At 52.9% G+C, this 18,719-nt stretch overlaps 5 protein-coding genes across 5 annotated transcripts; 2 read left to right on the top strand and 3 right to left on the bottom strand.

Moving 5' to 3' along the window:
- Positions 1-3,120: 3,120 nt before the first annotated feature.
- On the bottom strand, positions 3,121-3,765 carry IUM83_18685 (KIF-1 binding protein; the record flags this gene model as incomplete). Its single annotated transcript, XM_067943695.1, has 1 exon — positions 3,121-3,765. The coding sequence occupies one exon, from the start codon at positions 3,763-3,765 to the stop codon at positions 3,121-3,123; it is 645 nt and encodes a 214-aa protein (XP_067780065.1).
- A 937-nt stretch (positions 3,766-4,702) lies between these two features.
- Positions 4,703-6,007, top strand: IUM83_18684 (putative serine protease family S33; the record flags this gene model as incomplete). Its single annotated transcript, XM_067943694.1, has 1 exon — positions 4,703-6,007. One exon carries the CDS (start codon positions 4,703-4,705, stop codon positions 6,005-6,007), a length of 1,305 nt encoding a protein of 434 aa, XP_067780026.1.
- Positions 6,008-6,184: 177 nt separating this feature from the next.
- Positions 6,185-7,710, bottom strand: IUM83_18683 (putative xylanase; the record flags this gene model as incomplete). The annotated part of the gene is made up of 4 exons (XM_067943693.1): positions 6,185-7,069; positions 7,153-7,263; positions 7,349-7,601; positions 7,706-7,710. The coding sequence occupies 4 exons, from the start codon at positions 7,708-7,710 to the stop codon at positions 6,185-6,187; spliced, it is 1,254 nt and encodes a 417-aa protein (XP_067780031.1).
- A 2,818-nt stretch (positions 7,711-10,528) lies between these two features.
- Positions 10,529-12,053, top strand: IUM83_18682 (putative xylanase; the record flags this gene model as incomplete). The annotated part of the gene is made up of 4 exons (XM_067943692.1): positions 10,529-10,533; positions 10,638-10,890; positions 10,975-11,085; positions 11,169-12,053. 4 exons carry the CDS (start codon positions 10,529-10,531, stop codon positions 12,051-12,053), a joined length of 1,254 nt encoding a protein of 417 aa, XP_067780032.1.
- Positions 12,054-12,878: 825 nt separating this feature from the next.
- Positions 12,879-13,517, bottom strand: IUM83_18681 (uncharacterized protein; the record flags this gene model as incomplete). The annotated part of the gene is made up of 1 exon (XM_067943691.1): positions 12,879-13,517. The coding sequence occupies one exon, from the start codon at positions 13,515-13,517 to the stop codon at positions 12,879-12,881; it is 639 nt and encodes a 212-aa protein (XP_067780029.1).
- Positions 13,518-18,719: the final 5,202 nt, after the last annotated feature.

Raw genomic sequence — 18,719 nt, 5'->3', positions numbered from 1 at the left:
AGGTGGATGTTTGTGGGTTCTGCAGCTGCTGGAAGCGGACACTTTACACAGCGGGGTTGAGTGTGGCGACAATTGCAGCAGCAAAATACCGACACTCGGTGCGGCGTAATTACGGCGACAAAATGTGACCGAGCGCGCGTTCTATCAGCACAATTGCATGGAACGAAAGTGGGCGGTAGAGAACGGCTATCAAGAGTTCTCGTGCGAATTTCCGTTTGACTACACTGATGCAGAGTATGAAAGTTACTGAGAGGGGGCTTTGTACAGGACGCAGAAATATTATGGGGGATCTTGAATTCACCTCGTGGCTGCTGGAATCTCATTCGCACGAGCAGGACTACGATCGGGAAGACGAAAAGCGACTAATGTCTGCTTTGACAAATGCTTTGCAGCGAAATATGGCAAGTTGGAAGTGGTCAAGTGGGTATTCCGAAGACTTGGAGATCGATGTCTTTTATTCTGAGGCTGCAATGGTGACGATACTGGAGGTTGCGGCTGGGCATGGACACTTAGACGTTCTGATGTACTGCACGATGTTGATGTTTCACAGCGCAAGAAGCGAAAACGAGGCGTGTGGAACACGTTTCCCAACCCCGAAGGCGGCACCACAACCGCGATGGACGAAGCTGCCGCCAATGGCAACTTCGAGTTGATTAAGTGGCTCCACGAAAACACGACGGCTAGATGCTCACAAAAGGCGATGGACCCAGCTGCTGGTCGAGGTCGCCTGGACATCGTCAAGTGGCTGCGTGAGAATCATTCAGAAGGATGTTCATTGGCGGCGATGGATAATGCGGCGACGGGAGAATACTTGATGAACTATTCAGCAAGGTGCAAACGTAAAGAACTACATGCAGCTGGACTTGGTGGCCTGGACGCGGTAAAATGGGTGCTGCGGGGCATCTTGGAAAAATACACCCCAAAGCGTTGCCAGAAGAATCGTGCGGCGACCTGAAGGTTGTTCACGGGCTTACTGAGCACTATTACGCTGAATTCAATACCCGCAAGACGATGGAGCGCGCTATCACCTGCAAGGAGGCAGAGATTGTGTTGCAAATATGGTGGCACCTACTCCGGATAGGACGATCCCTCGTAGATGTTGATATTCACGGTCCCTTTTAGGCGAGGAAGCGAAGTGTTGGAGAGCAGCGGACTTCGAACTTGCGCTGCTAGGGGATAAGAGACTGGGGAGGCTCTTGCGGCTTGGAGGAAACTAACGAAGTGATATTTTGTTTTAAGGTTAGCGGTGCTTCACTGCTTGTGATTGTTCATCTTCCAAAACGGACGCCTGCTCGCTCGCAGTTCGCTGGTCCGTTACAACCGTGACAGATCGTGTGCTATCGATTCGCAAACTGACCCTGCTGAGAGTATCGGTTAAGATGCGAGTTCGTCTTCGTGATGACTCTGTAACAATGGGGTGCGAGCATCATCTCAACCATGGATCATGCGAGCGGAACTTTTCGCAAGAACATTCATCTCAAGGATCCACCTATGACTTAAAAAAAGTTTAGAAAAGATGTGAGCTGAGATCTCAATTTAGGTAAGACATAACGTGGCTTCGAATGACATTGCAGACGTGGTTTGCAAGCTATATTTGCTGTTTTATTTGCAAGTGCAAGTGCTCAACGCGGGGCCACGATGAAGAAATGGGAGTGCTTTGTGTGCTGGAAGGTGAACGAGCACGTGGAAGCTGCCGCCGATGCGAGTTGCTTGTGTCGCTGCTGTGGTCGTCCGCGCGATTTCATCCCGACGAGTGCCACGGTCAAGAATCGAGCCAAACCACTGGTGCTGCATGGATTATCAGCAGCACAGCACGATTTCCACCCGACACTAGTATGCGCATTACAACGATCTGGCTTGGACCTCACACAGACGGACAGCGTACGTTCAGAACAAACGTAAACGAGAGTTTTGGTTGTGATAAACCAATGTCTGACGTTTTAGGCGGGGTGGACGGCGCTCCATTGTGCTGCGATACTCGGCGACGCCACAGCGATTCGTTGTCTACTCCAGTGCGAGGATGATGATTCTACCAAGCGTGAGACTCTTCTCGAAGCAGCTCGAAGCGGAGGCTGGCGCGCACTTCATCTTGCGGTTCGCGGTGGTCATCTCGAAGTCGTCGAAGAACTACTCCTGACTAATGCTGATGTGAATGCGAGACTTGATGCTTCGGATGATGCACGGACGCCACTCCATATCGCGGCGGAACACGGTCACGCCGAGATATTGGATCTCTTGTTGCGGTGTGGAGCAGATCCGACGTTAGTGACAGACCATTTGCGACAATCCCCCCTCCACGTTGCTGTGTTTGCTGGCCACGAACGTTGTGTAAGATTGCTACTAGCACATCCAAACCTCTTTGGCGTCCTTGACCGTGATGGCCTCACTGCACTGCAACTCGCACATGTGTTGCCCCCATCGGATGATTCTCATAGCCAAGCGCAACGAGAAATCATCGCACTGCTCGAAGCTCACCAACCGTTCGGATGTACCCCACCGACGCAAATGCAGACGCTTCTCAGCTGAGAGGAAGTTGTGTACCACAGCAAAGCCCGTCCGAATTATGTAACGCGCGCGATGTCTGTTGACTCTGCACGAATGCCCTCGATGGTGGAATTTGTCACCTCGTCGATTCGAAAGCCTGCTGAGGCCAGACTCGGAAAACTTGCTGAGGATGTAGATGCCAACCGAACTGGCCTTGGAACCTTTTGCGCATCGCACAAACTCTCCATAAACACGTGAATAGAAAGCGACACGTCCTCGTCACTCTTGACATCTCGCACGTGGGTTCGAGTGCGAGCCTCAGCCACACAAGAGCGACTCCAGGCGTAGAAAGCTGCGTGTGTCGAATCCACAGAATCCACGTAGGTGCGTGAGTGGTGCGGTGGTCGCCACAGTACTGAGAGACGAGGAAGCGACGAGGTACGAATGCATGTTGTGTACCGTCGATACAACTGAAATAACCATGTATCAAGAGGATGCAGTGATCCAATGTATACATTCCTATAAGAGAGAAACAGCGCACAAGTGACTGCACTACAATTCGATATGGAAGGTTTATCAATTTTCGAGTTGTTTGATGAGGTAAATCGACGGTAAAACGGCAACTATGCTCTTGCACTACGGTGTGTGCATCCACGAGGGCAAGTTGTTGTCTGCGTGGCTAGCAGGCGACATGGGTATCGGCGGCGCCGAGGCCGCAGCTTGAATCGTAGGCTGTGACACTGGCTGAACGATGGCTTGGAACGGGGCAGGCTGTTTGGGCAACGGGATGGTGCGTGGTGCCGTGACAGGCAATGGAGTGGCTACTGGAGGCACTCGGATGGTCGAGGCCGAGTCCTTGCTGCGACGCGGGGCGCTGTTGTTGCCGAAGACGAACATGGCGAGCGTCTGCATGATAGCCATGGCCATGAGCGCCACGCCCTCGATGATCAGGATGACGTTGTCGCTGCAGTTGCATTGCTGGTCGCGGCTCTTGCCCAGCAGCGCCGTCATGATGCCGCTCACGGCGAAAATACAGGCTCGGCCCAGGCGGTAGCGCATGAAGCCGAAGAAGAAGAAGAAGAGCTCCCACTTGGACTCGCCGAAGGTCAGCAGCAGTCCGAAGCACACGCCCAGGAAGCACAGGCAGCCGAACTCGGCCTGGCTGTCCACCGAGTAGACGGACAACTTCAACGTGTTGAAGCCCATGCACGCCACGATGAACAGCATGAACCCCACGCCAGCGCTGACCAGGCGAAGTAGCCCCTTCGGAGAGAGCAGCATCGGTGCTTGGGTGGTGGTTGTCGTAGTGGTGAAAGTTTGGAGGCTATAGTTGTCGACGAGCGAGCGGGTCGTTTCCCACTCGCTCACACGCGAAACGCATTACGCACGCAGACTGCTCTCGCTACAGGAGCCCACGAATTCCAGAGACGGTCATCACGGGCATGTGAATGCACCGGAACTTTTAGGTATCCAGCCATGGCGATTGCCTTCGGTTGTCCTCCGTCGTCGACTACCGGCAGTAGGAAAGACGACGGCTGTGAGTCGACGTGTTATCTGGCCACGACTTGATTCACTAGTTTGTGACGGTCAAAGGTGGCCTCAACTTGGAGCCAGCGGTTCTTCTTCGACCAGCAAAAAAGAAGCTTCCGCTTCGCGTGTCGACCGCACTGCACGGACGACAGTCTCCGGCCAATGCACGGTCGCGTTAGCCACCGCGGTTTTCTTCCCTCACTTTCGAATTAGCTAACCTCCGACAACATCAACAAGCAGCACCACTCCAGTCTCGATGAAGCTGTCCCAACTCTTCTCGCTAGTGGCGATACTTGCGGATGCATCTACAGTATTGGCGGACCATCAACTGAACGGCTGGTACCCGTGCTCTGAATTCACCTTTTCGGATGAAGGAAGCGCTGGAGATTTGGTGGCTGAATGCGCCATGTACAACGCTCCATTGTGTTATCCGGGAATTTGCGAGAACTCGGATGTATCAGAATCCACGGTCAATATATTCGTGAAGCGGATGTTGGCGACGGTGGGCGATCCTGAAACTACGACCAATGTGTGGGTTCTACAAGGTGGGCCCGGTGATTCGTCGACTGCTATGGAGTCATTGATGGTAGATCTGCACAACCAACGTGAGGGTGCGGTCAATGTGTACACAATGGATCATCGCGGGACTGGACGTAGTACCTTTCTCGATTGTGTAGCCGCCCAAGCGATGACCACCGGGTCACCCCGCGGTCAAAAGATTGATCTAGCCGAGGTACCAGGGTGTGCGGAGGATCTGCAGTTCAAGTATGGAGACCTCGCGGCGTTCTCTGTGACGAGTGCGGCTACGGATATTGCGACTTTCATCGCCAAGTTCTCAAATGGCGCTAACACGACGGTGTACGGAGTGAGCTACGGCACGGCGTTGGTTGAGCGGTTGATCCACTTGGACCCTCCTACGGTGACGGGGTACGTGCTGGACAGCATTGCAACGTCGTCCGGAGCTCCGGCAGACCAGTTTGAGTACTTCTCGACTTGGAACATCGACTTTGGCGAAGTGGCGAGTTCCTTTTTGGCACTCTGTGATGGTGATCGAGAATGCTCTTCTCACTTTGAGCCACACGGACTGGATAACACGATTCAGAATTTGATCGTGAAGTTTGACAACGAACCTAATTCGACGTGCGCTGTTCTCATGAATAACTTGATGACGGATGTGAAGGGCGAGCCGCCCTCGCTGATCCTTCGCAGTGCTTTGAGTTCGTTGCTCGAGCGATTAACCCTACGAAAACTCATTCCTCCCGTCGTGTACCGCTTGAATCGCTGCGCACCAGAAGATATCGACGTGCTGAACCACTTCGTTACCAGTTTTAACGCAGACGCCGAGTTTTCCAGCCAAGACGACGCGTTCTACTCGCCGTTGCTCTACTACCTGATTATTTTCTCCGAGATGTGGGAGACTCCATCGCCTTCAATCGCAGAAATGAGAGCGCGCTTTACAAATGCAATGATTTCCGATCCTGAGGTCTACATGGACACTCCGTTGTACTGCGCGTTCTCGAAAGAAAACTCGACCGTGTGCAACCAGCTCAATGTCAGCAATTACTCCGGCAACGGCATATTCTACCAGCACGACCAGTACTGGAACAAGAGCGCCACCATTCCTGAGCACGCCAGCGTGTTGCTACTCAATGGTAAACTCGATCCTCTTACGCCACACAAGTACGCCAAGAGTTTGCTTCACGCTCTGGACGGTGACAATAAGCAACTGATTTTGTTCCGATACTCGGTGCATGATACCGTTTCTTCGACCCCACTCGATGAGGACGGTGATTCGAGTAACACTTGTGGACTAAAGCTGCTTGCGTCGTACGTGAAGAATAACGGAGACTTAAACCGTCTGGACAAGTCGTGCTTAGATGAGATGCCAGAGTTCAAGCTCACGGCGTCAATAACTGATCAAAATCAGTACTTGGGCACCAATGATGCATACGATGGCGCGTACAATTCCAGCTTGAGTGCCTCTAGCGGTTAACGGAGTTCAGACAGCAGTGACATATTCGACAAACTTGCGCTTGCGCCTTCATCGCAGTAGGTTGAGGAATCTTGATGCGTGAGTCAATTTGAAACGAACCATCATTTTTTTTCTTTGTATTACGCTACTGTATCTCCCTGGTATGCACGAAAAGCGCTGACCAAATTGATTTTCACTCTAGTTTTGCTGCTGGTAGATAGGCGCCGGCGTTCCGTGTTTCTTGACACCACCCTTTTTGTGCTTCTTCGGCGAGGGGCAAGGGGCCGAAGCTTGCGTCGTGTTACTCGCTCCAAAGGCAGGGGCGACAGTATCCGGGGTGTTGTTGGGCTTTGTCGGGTATCCAGTGCTCGATCCTCCCCAGCCAGCGACAATGCCGTCGTACAGAGATTTACGAACCAGCGCCGTGTTGGCTCCACCTGGCTGGTACCAAGGCAGCGGCGACCTGGTAGGGAGCCACGAGTAGTTGTCGTCGTAGCCCCAGATGGTGACACCGACGCACCGCTGCACCTGGTTGCAAGCCGCGACAGTGTTCTTGTAGACATTCACTTGTCTCGCCTGCTCCTCCGCGGATGGCGAGGGCGAACTTGCCGTGACGTCGACCTCAGTGAGGGCAACGTCCAGCCCAAGAGCAGTGAAGCGCTCCAGGTTCGCCGCCTGATCAGCGGCGGAGGACGTGTCGGCGCAGCCAAAGTGAGACTGGAAGCCGACGCCGTCAACGGTAATGCCACCGTCCAGCAGCGTCTTGATCATGTTGAGCACCCCAGTTGACTTGGGGTTGATCGTGTTGGTGTTGTAGTCGTTGTAGTACAGCTTGGTCTTGAGGCCGAGCGACTTCTTGACCTCGTTGGCGGTCTTGAAGGCGGTCGTGAGGAAATCCATGCCCGTCGTCGTGTACCAGAAGGAGTTCCGCATCTGACCGTCTTCGCCCATGACCTCGTTGGCCACATCCCAGGCGTAGCACGAGTCCCCAAAGTGCGTCATGACCTTGGTGATGTGGTTCTTCAGCGCACTCAACATCTCCTGCTTGCTCAGACTCTGGACCCACTGAGGCGTCTGCGAATGCTGTAAGACGAACCAAACACAAAAGTTAGTTGCCGAGTAAACACATAGTTCTTCATAGAATGTGTACAGCTTGCAATACATACCCAGGTCAAAGTGTGGCACCGCACTTGGGCGCCCATTTCCTTGGCGATAGCCACGACGGCATCCCCGGAACCAAAAGTGAAGGAGCCTTGAATGTTCTCGGTAGCATCCCACTGCAGCGATACACAGCAACAACAAAAAGCGTAACAAAAGTTAGGAAACTGAGAATATGGATGTCGAGAGCCAAAAGTTGTGCACCTTCATCGAGTTGGCCGGGGTGATCATGCCGAAGTCGTGGCTGTTTTTGAGGACTTTGAGCGCGGCGGAGTCCCTCATGTCCTGGTCCACTGCCGTGCCCATGTACTTGCCCGCGGCCTTAGCCATGTCGTTCAGACCGCTGGAGCCCGAGTACGTGGACTTGACAATGGTGTCGCCTGCCACCACATTGAGCGAGCCGATGGCCACAGCGAGAGCAACTGTGTGCTTCATTGTTGCTTGGGAGGGTGGAGAGCTGCACGTGGAGAAGAAGCAAAATGAAAAGTGAACAAAGACTTCCGCCTCGGACTCCAAGTGGTCATACAATCGTTCAACGCCACATGGCAATGCCGCCCTTACCACATTTTCACTGTTTGCTACGGTACATTTATTGGCGAGCGTTGCTTAGTACGAAGTAGCGCGTGTAGTAGCGGAATATATGCAGTCCGACTCACACAACAAACGATTATGGTATACTGATTGCGGACGCTGTGAATTCGCTGCCAAGAGATCACACCACAAGGAAAATAGGAAATGCTTGAGTACACCTGCTGTTTTCTGTCCCTGCTCACCTGTTTGGACTTAACAGTCCCTGCTGGCCTGTTGTTCGCCCTGGTTACCTGTTGCACATTCAGCGTTGTTTATGTGGTATGAGTCAGAGGCTGTGAGTCCGGACTCACGACAAGCAACAGCTTTTCTGACGTATTTGCTTTAAAACCATGGCGCAATAGCGACCAACCAACAATTGCGAGATCCCGTAGTATTTTTTGAAATGCGTACGAATTCTACAGTATCCACGTTTTAGTGATGGAATTTTTGAGTGATTGATTCACAACGCAGGAAAAAACATTTCAACAAAACTATTGTACAGTATTTTTCTGACACGTCGTTAGGAACTTGTGACCTGCCTGCTAATGATGGCTCATCGAGAAGAAACGGTGCTGTTGAATTGTGGCATCGTCGGAGAAGGAGTGTGATCTCTGTCATAATTGAGCAGTGGATGTCGGTGTTTATCCTGAAAGATGCCATCGCAGACAAGCTGAGATATCAGGGGCGAGCTCACAAACGGAAGCGCTACTTGGCGAAGAAGAATGGGTGGTTGAAAGACACGGATCCTGTTGCTTTTCGACTGGAACCTGATGACGTTCGAGATATGAATGCACGAGGGCAGCTGATGGATACGCGGGCAATTCAGGATGTCCTGAAAGACAACAACATGGCCACACAGCGAGCTCCGAAGTCAAGGCAACTTCACGCTTTCAATCCACTGCGGAATGGCGATCAACCAACGATTGCGAGGTCGCGTAGTTCCCATTGTTCCCGTTGGTATGAGTTGATCACCCATGAACAGAAATGTTGCTCTGATCGGGTTGACTGAGTGAGACCTTCGTACAAAGTCGCGATGATATGGGTCAGTACATGTACTTCAATATCTCGTGCTCAGCGGTTAATATCCTTCGCAGGACATCTGGTGGCAATTAAAAGAACATGGTTCTTTTGCTAAATAGTTTGACGTGGTCTGAATTTGGCTAAAAGTCAAAGGCATACATTCTCAAGCGTAGAGGCTAGATCTCCGGGTTCAATAACTGCCAATCTATCAACGAAACAGGTACCCAAGAGAGATACGCAAACAAGGCGTTCTGGAAGGTCCTGACCACAGATTCTCCACAGCAACGTCCTCGTTACCATGGCAACAACTCACGCTCTTGGATTTCTTGCATACTCTTCTATTGTGGTACCTGTAGGTGCTTCAAAATTGAGGAAGTGCGCGTAATTGACGGGTTGTGTGTGGCTGAACCTATCAACAGAGCCCAAAACCCCGTAGGTACTGTAGTAGCTGTGAATCAATAAATCGAAACCTCCATCAACGAGTGAATCAAAACCACCGAAAACGCATCACGAATGAAACTATATTATCTACGACATCACAAAAGTGACTTGCAGTGCATGCGTGAATCCCGCAGCGTGATTGCGTGTTGTATGGACCCTTCCATCACACGTTGCTGGGGTTGCCTCCATTTCAAAGGACGACAGTAGCGAAGCCCAAGTGATCGATAGTTGTGTGAGGCATCGTTCAAATGCTGTCCTGGACAAATAAAGAAAAAATCGTTGGTGGTAATACACGTATAGCATCTCACAACGATACACCTACCTTCTCTTGGACATTCAGCAACGTTTTGGCCAAGAGTTTTCTTTATACCAGGCAGAAGATGATCGTTGGCATCTCCAGCTGCCGACGTTGGCGCGCCTGTAGCTGCTTCCGCGGGTGTTCTGGGAACCACCTCCAGCACGAGAAGTTGCCTTGACTTCAGAGCTCGCTGTGTGGCCATGTTGTTGTCTTTCAGGACATCCTGAATTGCCCGCGTATCCATCAGCTGCCCTCGTGCATTCATATCTCGAATGTCATCAGGTTCCAGTCGGAAAGCAACAGGATCCGTGTCTTTCAACCACCCATTCTTCTTCGCCAAGTAGCGCTTCCGTTTGTGAGCTCGCCCCTGGTATCTCAGCTTGTCTGCGATGGCATCTTTCAGGATAAACACCGACATCCACTGCTCAATTATGACAGAGATCACACTCCCTTCTCCGACGATGCCACAATTCAACAGCACCGCTTCTTCTCGATGAGCCATCATTAGCAGGCAGGTCACAAGTTCCTAACGACGTGTCAGAAAAATACTGTACAATAGTTTTGTTGAAATGTTTTTTCCTGCGTTGTGAATCAATCACTCAAAAATTCCATCACTAAAACGTGGATACTGTAGAATTCGTACGCATTTCAAAAAATACTACGGGATCTCGCAATTGTTGGTTGGTCGCTATTGCGCCATGGTTTTAAAGCAAATACGTCAGAAAAGCTGTTGCTTGTCGTGAGTCCGGACTCACAGCCTCTGACTCATACCACATAAACAACGCTGAATGTGCAACAGGTAACCAGGGCGAACAACAGGCCAGCAGGGACTGTTAAGTCCAAACAGGTGAGCAGGGACAGAAAACAGCAGGTGTACTCAAGCATTTCCTATTTTCCTTGTGGTGTGATCTCTTGGCAGCGAATTCACAGCGTCCGCAATCAGTATACCATAATCGTTTGTTGTGTGAGTCGGACTGCATATATTCCGCTACTACACGCGCTACTTCGTACTAAAGCAACGCTCGCCAATAAATGTACCGTAGCAAACAGTGAAAATGTGGTAAGGGCGGCATTGCCATGTGGCGTTGAACGATTGTATGACCACTTGGAGTCCGAGGCGGAAGTCTTTGTTCACTTTTCATTTTGCTTCTTCTCCACGTGCAGCTCTCCACCCTCCCAAGCAACAATGAAGCACACAGTTGCTCTCGCTGTGGCCATCGGCTCGCTCAATGTGGTGGCAGGCGACACCATTGTCAAGTCCACGTACTCGGGCTCCAGCGGTCTGAACGACATGGCTAAGGCCGCGGGCAAGTACATGGGCACGGCAGTGGACCAGGACATGAGGGACTCCGCCGCGCTCAAAGTCCTCAAAAACAGCCACGACTTCGGCATGATCACCCCGGCCAACTCGATGAAGGTGCACAACTTTTGGCTCTCGACATCCATATTCTCAGTTTCCTAACTTTTGTTACGCTTTTGTTGTTGCTGTGTATCGCTGCAGTGGGATGCTACCGAGAACATTCAAGGCTCCTTCACTTTTGGTTCCGGGGATGCCGTCGTGGCTATCGCCAAGGAAATGGGCGCCCAAGTGCGGTGCCACACTTTGACCTGGGTATGTATTGCAAGCTGTACACATTCTATGAAGAACTATGTGTTTACTCGGCAACTAACTTTTGTGTTTGGTTCGTCTTACAGCATTCGCAGACGCCTCAGTGGGTCCAGAGTCTGAGCAAGCAGGAGATGTTGAGTGCGCTGAAGAACCACATCACCAAGGTCATGACGCACTTTGGGGACTCGTGCTACGCCTGGGATGTGGCCAACGAGGTCATGGGCGAAGACGGTCAGATGCGGAACTCCTTCTGGTACACGACGACGGGCATGGATTTCCTCACGACCGCCTTCAAGACCGCCAACGAGGTCAAGAAGTCGCTCGGCCTCAAGACCAAGCTGTACTACAACGACTACAACACCAACACGATCAACCCCAAGTCAACTGGGGTGCTCAACATGATCAAGACGCTGCTGGACGGTGGCATTACCGTTGACGGCGTCGGCTTCCAGTCTCACTTTGGCTGCGCCGACACGTCCTCCGCCGCTGATCAGGCGGCGAACCTGGAGCGCTTCACTGCTCTTGGGCTGGACGTTGCCCTCACTGAGGTCGACGTCACGGCAAGTTCGCCCTCGCCATCCGCGGAGGAGCAGGCGAGACAAGTGAATGTCTACAAGAACACTGTCGCGGCTTGCAACCAGGTGCAGCGGTGCGTCGGTGTCACCATCTGGGGCTACGACGACAACTACTCGTGGCTCCCTACCAGGTCGCCGCTGCCTTGGTACCAGCCAGGTGGAGCCAACACGGCGCTGGTTCGTAAATCTCTGTACGACGGCATTGTCGCTGGCTGGGGAGGATCAAGCACTGGATACCCGACAAAGCCCAACAACACCCCGGATACTGTCGCCCCTGCCTTTGGAGCGAGTAACACGACGCAAACTTCGGTCCGTTGCCCCTCGCCGAAGAAGCACAAAAAGGGTGGTGTCAAGAAACACGGAACGCCGGCGCCTATCTACCAGCAGCAAAACTAGAGTGAAAGTCAATTTGGTCAGCGCTTTTCGTGCATACCAGAGAGGTACAGTAGCGTAATACAAAGAAAAAAAATGATGGTTCGTTTCTACTTCGCTCACTCGCTCAAGATTAGTGGGAGAACTCCTCATGTGCCCCTACTCCGAAGTCCAGAGCGTGAGTTGTTGCCGTGGTAGGGAGAGTCTGTGGTCAGGGCCTACCAGAACGCCTTGTCGGCGTATCTCTCTTGGGTACCTGTTTCGTTGATAAGTTGGCTGTTATGAACGAGATCTGGCGTCTACGCTTGAGAATGTAAGCCTGCAGTTCGACAATTAGCCAAACTCAAGACACGCCAGACTATTAAGCAACAAAACTATGTTGTTTTTTTTAATTGCAGCCATTTGTCCTGCGAAGGACATTAGCCTCAATGCTGAAGCTCATTGTCTTGCTCGAACGCATTTATCTGTATCGGCTGAACCGCTGCACGTCACGGGATATTAACACCTTGTCTCCGAACGGTACTCGCCTCTGACGCGTAAGCGCATGTCGTAAGTTACGACTTACAGAAAGACTTGGCATTTGTATATGTCATGTGCTTCACGTCGGGGTAGGTGTATAAGTTTTCAGCAGGGTTTCCGGCCTATGTCGTAAATGATACGGCATTAGGATGGAGCAATCACAGCTCGATGTCGTAACTTACTCCATTTGCAGCCAACAGATGGCTGAGGAGGTGCACTGATCTGCAGCTCATTTCAGAAAACCCATGAAAGAAGGTACGTTGGTTCAATAAACTTGGCATTCAGCCACACGAAGCTCACCACTCATCAACTGAAACGCAGCCTACACGCTCACTCATCATTGCTGTCAGAGTCAGAGTCATCGCTTCCTTCCTCGCGGACGAGCTGCAGTTCCCGCCGTGTCTTCTTGCGCTTTCCTGCGTTCTTGCCAGGCCGGCGCAGCACTACGCGCTTCCCCAGGCTGGCAGGAACGTTCTGCCCGGCGCCGAAGTCGTCGTGCCAGATCTCGAAACAGGTTTTGGCGACGCCCTTGTATTCGCGGCGAATCTTGTTGCACAACCAGCATTTGGCGTTGTCGATGGAACAGCGCTCGCAGAAGTAAGTCGTCGCGAAGGACTTCTTCTTTTCTGTGCGGAGGAGCGCACGAACTTTGCATGACCTTTGGCGGCGCTTCTGAACTCCGGTGACGGTAACCCAGTCTTCGGACTGCTCGAGTGCGTGCACAAGGCGAACTGGTGTTCGCCTACGCTTTTGGCGGGAGGGAGGTGGTGTCGCTTCGACCCCTGCAAAGTCCTCGGCCTTCAATTGCAGGAGCTGGTTCTGCAGGACTGTAAACCACTCGGAGCATTTCAAACACACTGTACCCTTGATCTTGGCCGCCTCTTTGTGGGTCAGGAACGCGTTCACCAGCGCCAGATCGAGGAACCCCAAGAACAAGCCCTTGTAGTACTTGGTGAACCGCGTGGACATCTGAAGAGAGTAACTCTGGAGGCGGAGTTGATCGTGGCGATCTACCCCGCCCATCCAGTTCTGGTAGTCCTTCACCAACTGAGGACACCCCACTTGAATCGCGCCCACCCGCTTGACCTTCCTCTCGATCGTAGACGGCGTCATGGCGGAGCCCGTGCAGAGGTAGTAGACTGGTTTGCGGTCCCACCAGAGGCACGATATCATGGCGGGGACATCGACAGAGCGCGTGAAGACGAAGGAACCCCTTGGGATGCTTGCTGGGCGGTTCTTGTGTTCGGACTTGATGATCTTGTCGAACCCCAAGCGGTTCGTCATGATCGTTCCAACAACGTAAACCCTCATCTTCAGCAGCTCCACGGCGAGAAGAACCGAGGTGTAGTATCGGTCGATGATCACAGCATGCCAGTTGTGGCGCGATTGAGGAGTGAACGTAGTCTTCAGGTTCCGCAAGACGGCCGCTGCTCCAGTCTTGGCGTCAATTCCGGTATCTCCTCCATCGTTGTTACGCTTGCCCACATAAACGTCAAATCTAGAACAGATACGGCATAAAGAGATGTCAGAATTCATTACATGTCGGAAGTTACGACATAGACAAAAGATCAAACAAAACACCTGTGGCAGTATGCCGTCTTTGCGTCGCACAACATAAACAGTTTAGAGCCGTATCGGTGTGGCTTATCAGACATGAACATGCGCGTGGTGTTGCGCTTCGACGTGGCAGGAAGTACGCCTTCGTCGAAGGAGAAGATGGCTGGAAGAGACCAACCTGCCAAGAAGCGCTCTTGGATCTTGTCCACCACAGGACGTAACTTCCACAGCTTATCGCGGCCGTGATCTGCGGTGTTGTCAACTAAGTGAAGGTCGCGCAGGATGTTTTGGCAGCGGTCACGAGTCATGTACCGCCCGAACAGTCCGGCTGGTATGGCGCCTTCTTCGACCATGGACCAATGCGCAGCGTAGCTCCTCTTCTGAGGTGTAACGGGGTTACACGTACAAGTGGCTGCAAGCCACTTGTGAATTTAACAGATAGGTTATCTGTTAAACGTTTTGGATACTTCCTCACATTGGTGTAAGACACACCGATGGATACATTGAAGTGGACCACCACAGTGAGTGGTCCACACATACCCAAAAGATCCTATTGGTAGAAAGCAGCATCTTTCTACCAATCAGAGACATGCATATTAGCGGGGCTCTGACAGCCAGCCGCTGCCAACCCTTTCATAGATGATAAACAGTTTTTAGCAGATTTTAGAGGAAGATCAATTTACAAACAATACAGTTCTCATTTTACCTAATCTAAGTCACTTGGAATCCTTTTGTTACTTAACTTATATTTGTGTATTCAAATATAATTAACCTAAGTAATTACTAAGTACTTACGCTTCCTCATACACGTTGCGCAACGTGTAAGCTAAAGTAGTGAGTCAAGTTAGACCCACTACACCTGGTAGCACTTTGTAGTCCGTCCAACGACCGACTGCTTGACGTTCGTACGCGGTGTACGAACGCGGAGCCGAGAACCACATGAGCACGGAGGTGCCCATGGAGAGCTCCAACACGCCTGCAACGCATGTTGCACGCGTTGACTGCACCTGTCTGACCCAGAGTAGAGGCCTCCAACGACTGTCAACAGTCATTGGAGAAGCGGCGATAGCTACAATGCTGCGTACGCTATCGCCGACGGAGCAACATGGTGTTGCTCTGGGATTCATCATGAAGGAGCAGCGTGACGCTGCTTCTAGTGACGGCGTCGTCAGGGACGACACCGCGTGCTCAACCATTAAAGTTGAGCGTAAGCAATTACGTGGGAAGAGAGGGCGAGCTCTCCTCCGATGGCTTGTCGAACTCGACACAGCCATAGCGGCTCGACGCATCGTCGACCCGCTGTCGAAGGTCGCGTTCGCCATGTCATGTCTTGGCGGACGCGCAAGGAGTTGGGCGTATGGACGCCGACTCTCCGATCCTACGTGCTTCAGCACGTACGAAGTGTTCAAAGAGGAGCTCAAACAAGCGTTTGAGCCCCCGCAAACGAGTTCCGGTCGAGGGCGGAGTTCCTCGACCTTCAGCAGGGTAAGCATGACGTCCATGCTTACGCGCAGCGCGCACGATATTTGGTATCAAATATCGTGACTAACCCGATTGACGAGGCGACCAAGGTCGTCACGTTCATGAAAGGGCTTAGAGATGGGCCTGTGAAGACCTATCTCTTCCGAGAGTACCCGAGTACTCTCGAAGCTGCAATCACTCTTGCCATGCAAGAAGAGTTTAGCCTGCGGCAGGCTAAACTCCATGTAAACGTACCGAGGCCGCAACCGCGCCCGGTAGCGAGGACGGGAGGTCCGGAGCCAATGGACCTCTCGAGCGCAACAACTGCTGGTTACCAGCAGCAGGGAGGTAACGTGCGATGCTTCCGTTGCGGAAGGATCGGTCACTTTGCACGGGAGTGCACAGCTCCCATGCCCCCTGGAGGTGGCCGTCGTGGCGATGCTAGGCATCGCCGCGGACCAACAAAAACGCGAACATCCAGTAGGCGCGGGGCGCCCTACTGGTAATGCAGTCGCGCGTGCCGACATCGGGCACGCGACACTGAGGACTGCAGCCCCAGTGAGACCAGCTCTCACTGTAAGAAACAAGATGACAGGCCGAACCTAGTCATCTTGAAGGTTTACTCGAAGAGAGCGAGTGACTCTCTTCGAGCTTTGGTAGATTCAGGCGCGTCGAACAACTTTGTTCGACTACGGAGCCTGCCGAGACTTGACTTCGAGGAGGTAGATACACCTCGAAGTCTTCTGGAGGTACGACTGGCAACAGGTGCCATCGTGAAGACCGAGAAGCGCGTCGTGAACGTGCGCTTCTCGTACAAACAACGAGTGTTTGTCGAACACTTTATCGTCCTGGACCTGGACGATAAATTCGACGTAGTAATGGGCATGCCGTGGCTTGCACGGCATGATCCGGTAATAGACTGGAAGAAGCGCACGCTCGTGCGCTTCGGACGCGATAGCGGAACAGAGAGCGATGGCCCTGTTACCGCAGCGCGCGCACCAGCAGGTGCGCGCGGTTTCACCAGTCGAGACAGCGCTTCATGCTGCTGTCCCGGAGTGCCCAGGAAGTGCGCGAGGGCGCGCACAAGTGAGACCCACGTCGGCAATGCTGCCGACGTCGGAAGAAAAAGATATGTTGGTTCCGGGAACCAACACCCACGTTCAAGCGTGTAAGGGACAGTCCCTGACCCGAAGAGGTCAGGTCGACAGCGACGCGTCGGCTCCGGGAGCCGACGCACCCTCGGTCATGAGGGGCTCCGCCAATGATTGGCGTCGAGGTGACGAAGGCGTGTCAACTCCGGGAGTTGACGCTGCAAACAGTGCGGACGGTTGCAAACGTACCGCACTGACGCAATTTGCATGCTGTCGTGCAGCCGGGCTGCACGACGAAGCGCCATGCGGTAAAGCCGGGCTTGATACCGCGCGCCCGCGGACAGGGTCCGCCGGCGAACGACTGTCCACGGCCGGGCCTGGACAAGAAGAACAACTGTGCGGAGCCGGGCTCCGCACAACAGGAAGACGGCGCAAGCGAAAAACGCTGCGCAAGTCTCGGTCCGGGACCGAGATGCAACAAGAGCAGTCTGCTGGGCAGACTGCGGCGGTGACGCCGAATGTCAAGACGCTAAGCGTCTTGACGCGCACCGATACTGGATTCCAGTATCGTGACATGGAACTCGCTAGTCCTCCGACGACGGCGTCGGAGTTGACTTCGCTTCCAGCCATGAGCTGGAAGCGTTTACGCGCGACTTGCACGATGGACGCATCGAGTAAGTCTGCGTTCTTTCGGACAGCGAAAGAACGGCGAGCGAGAGCGAAGAGCTGAGGCAGCTCTTCATGGAAGTACCACTGAGAGTGAAGACACTCTCAGTGCGAAGACGAAGCGAGAGCGCTTCGAGGAATAAGGTTGGGACTCGCTGAAGTCGAGTCCCTATTACGAATTGTTGAGGGAGTACAAAGACGTACTCCCGGAAGACATTCTGCGGAGCTTCCGCAGGATAAGGGCATTCAGCACGAGATTGATCTCGTGCCGGGCACGAAGTACAGTCACGCGGCAGTGGCCACTGCCGCGAGAGCAAGTGAAAGCGATCGACGACTTCTTTGAAAGTCGTCGTAGCAGGACAAGTGCGGGAATCAAAGTCCCCGCACAGTGCTCCGACGTTCTGTGTCAAAAGCCACAGGGTGGATGGCGCATCGTTCATGCGTATAACAAGCTGAATGATGCGACGGTACCGGCGCAAACGCCGATACCGCGAAAAGATGTAATCATCGATTCGATGGCCGGGAGCACTGTTTACAGTGCTCTCGACTTGCGAGATGGATTCTATCAAATCCTAATGCGTGAGAGCGATATCCCTCTCACGGCAGTGAGCACGCCAAGCGGCATGCTCTGGGAGTGGCTAGTAATGCCGCAGGGACTTAAGGACGCCCCTGTGACCTTCAACAGGTGCGTGACGCACTTGTTGCGCTCGGTGCGCGACTTCGCACCGAGCTACTTCGATGATGTGTTCATCCACAGCCGGGCTGTGGACGGAAGACGACGTAGAGATGCACAGGGTGCATCTCCGGAAGCTACTTGAGCTTATGCGAAAGCATAAGCTCTACGCGAACCTGAAGAAGTGTATCGTCGGGGCGAGCGAGATACCCGTCCTCGGGTGTCTCGTAGGGAAGAATGGTGTTCGCCCTGACCCGAAAAGGTCAGAGTGATCAATGAATGGCCAACGCCATCAAGTGTCAAGGAACTGAGGCAGTTCCTTGGCTTGGCCACGTACTTGTGCAAGTACGTGGAGGACTACGCGGGCAAGATCCGCCCGCTGTCACAGCTTCTTAAGAAAGAAGCTGTGTGGAATTGGACACCCGATTGCCAAAAGGCATTCGATACAGTCAAGCGGGCTTGACTGAGGCGCCGATCTTGGCAGTGGCTGACCAAGATCGCCCATTTCACGTAGTGTGTGACGCATCCGATTTCGCGATCGGATGCGCGTTAATGCAGCACGATCACGAGGGCCGTGATCGTGTCGTCTACTACCAATCGCGTCAGCTGAAGCCAGCTGAGCGCAACTATCCGGTGCACGACAAGGAACTCCTTGCCATGAAGTATGCACTCGCAAAGTTCCGAGTGTACTTGCTTGGGAGTAGACCATTTGTGGTCTACACC

This window comes from Phytophthora cinnamomi (assembly GCF_018691715.1).
Source record: "Phytophthora cinnamomi strain GKB4 chromosome Unknown Contig129, whole genome shotgun sequence".
Taxonomy (NCBI): Eukaryota; Oomycota; class Peronosporomycetes; order Peronosporales; family Peronosporaceae; genus Phytophthora; species Phytophthora cinnamomi.
The sequence above is the reverse complement of the archived record's forward strand: the minus strand, read 5'-3'. Positions and strand labels throughout refer to the sequence as shown.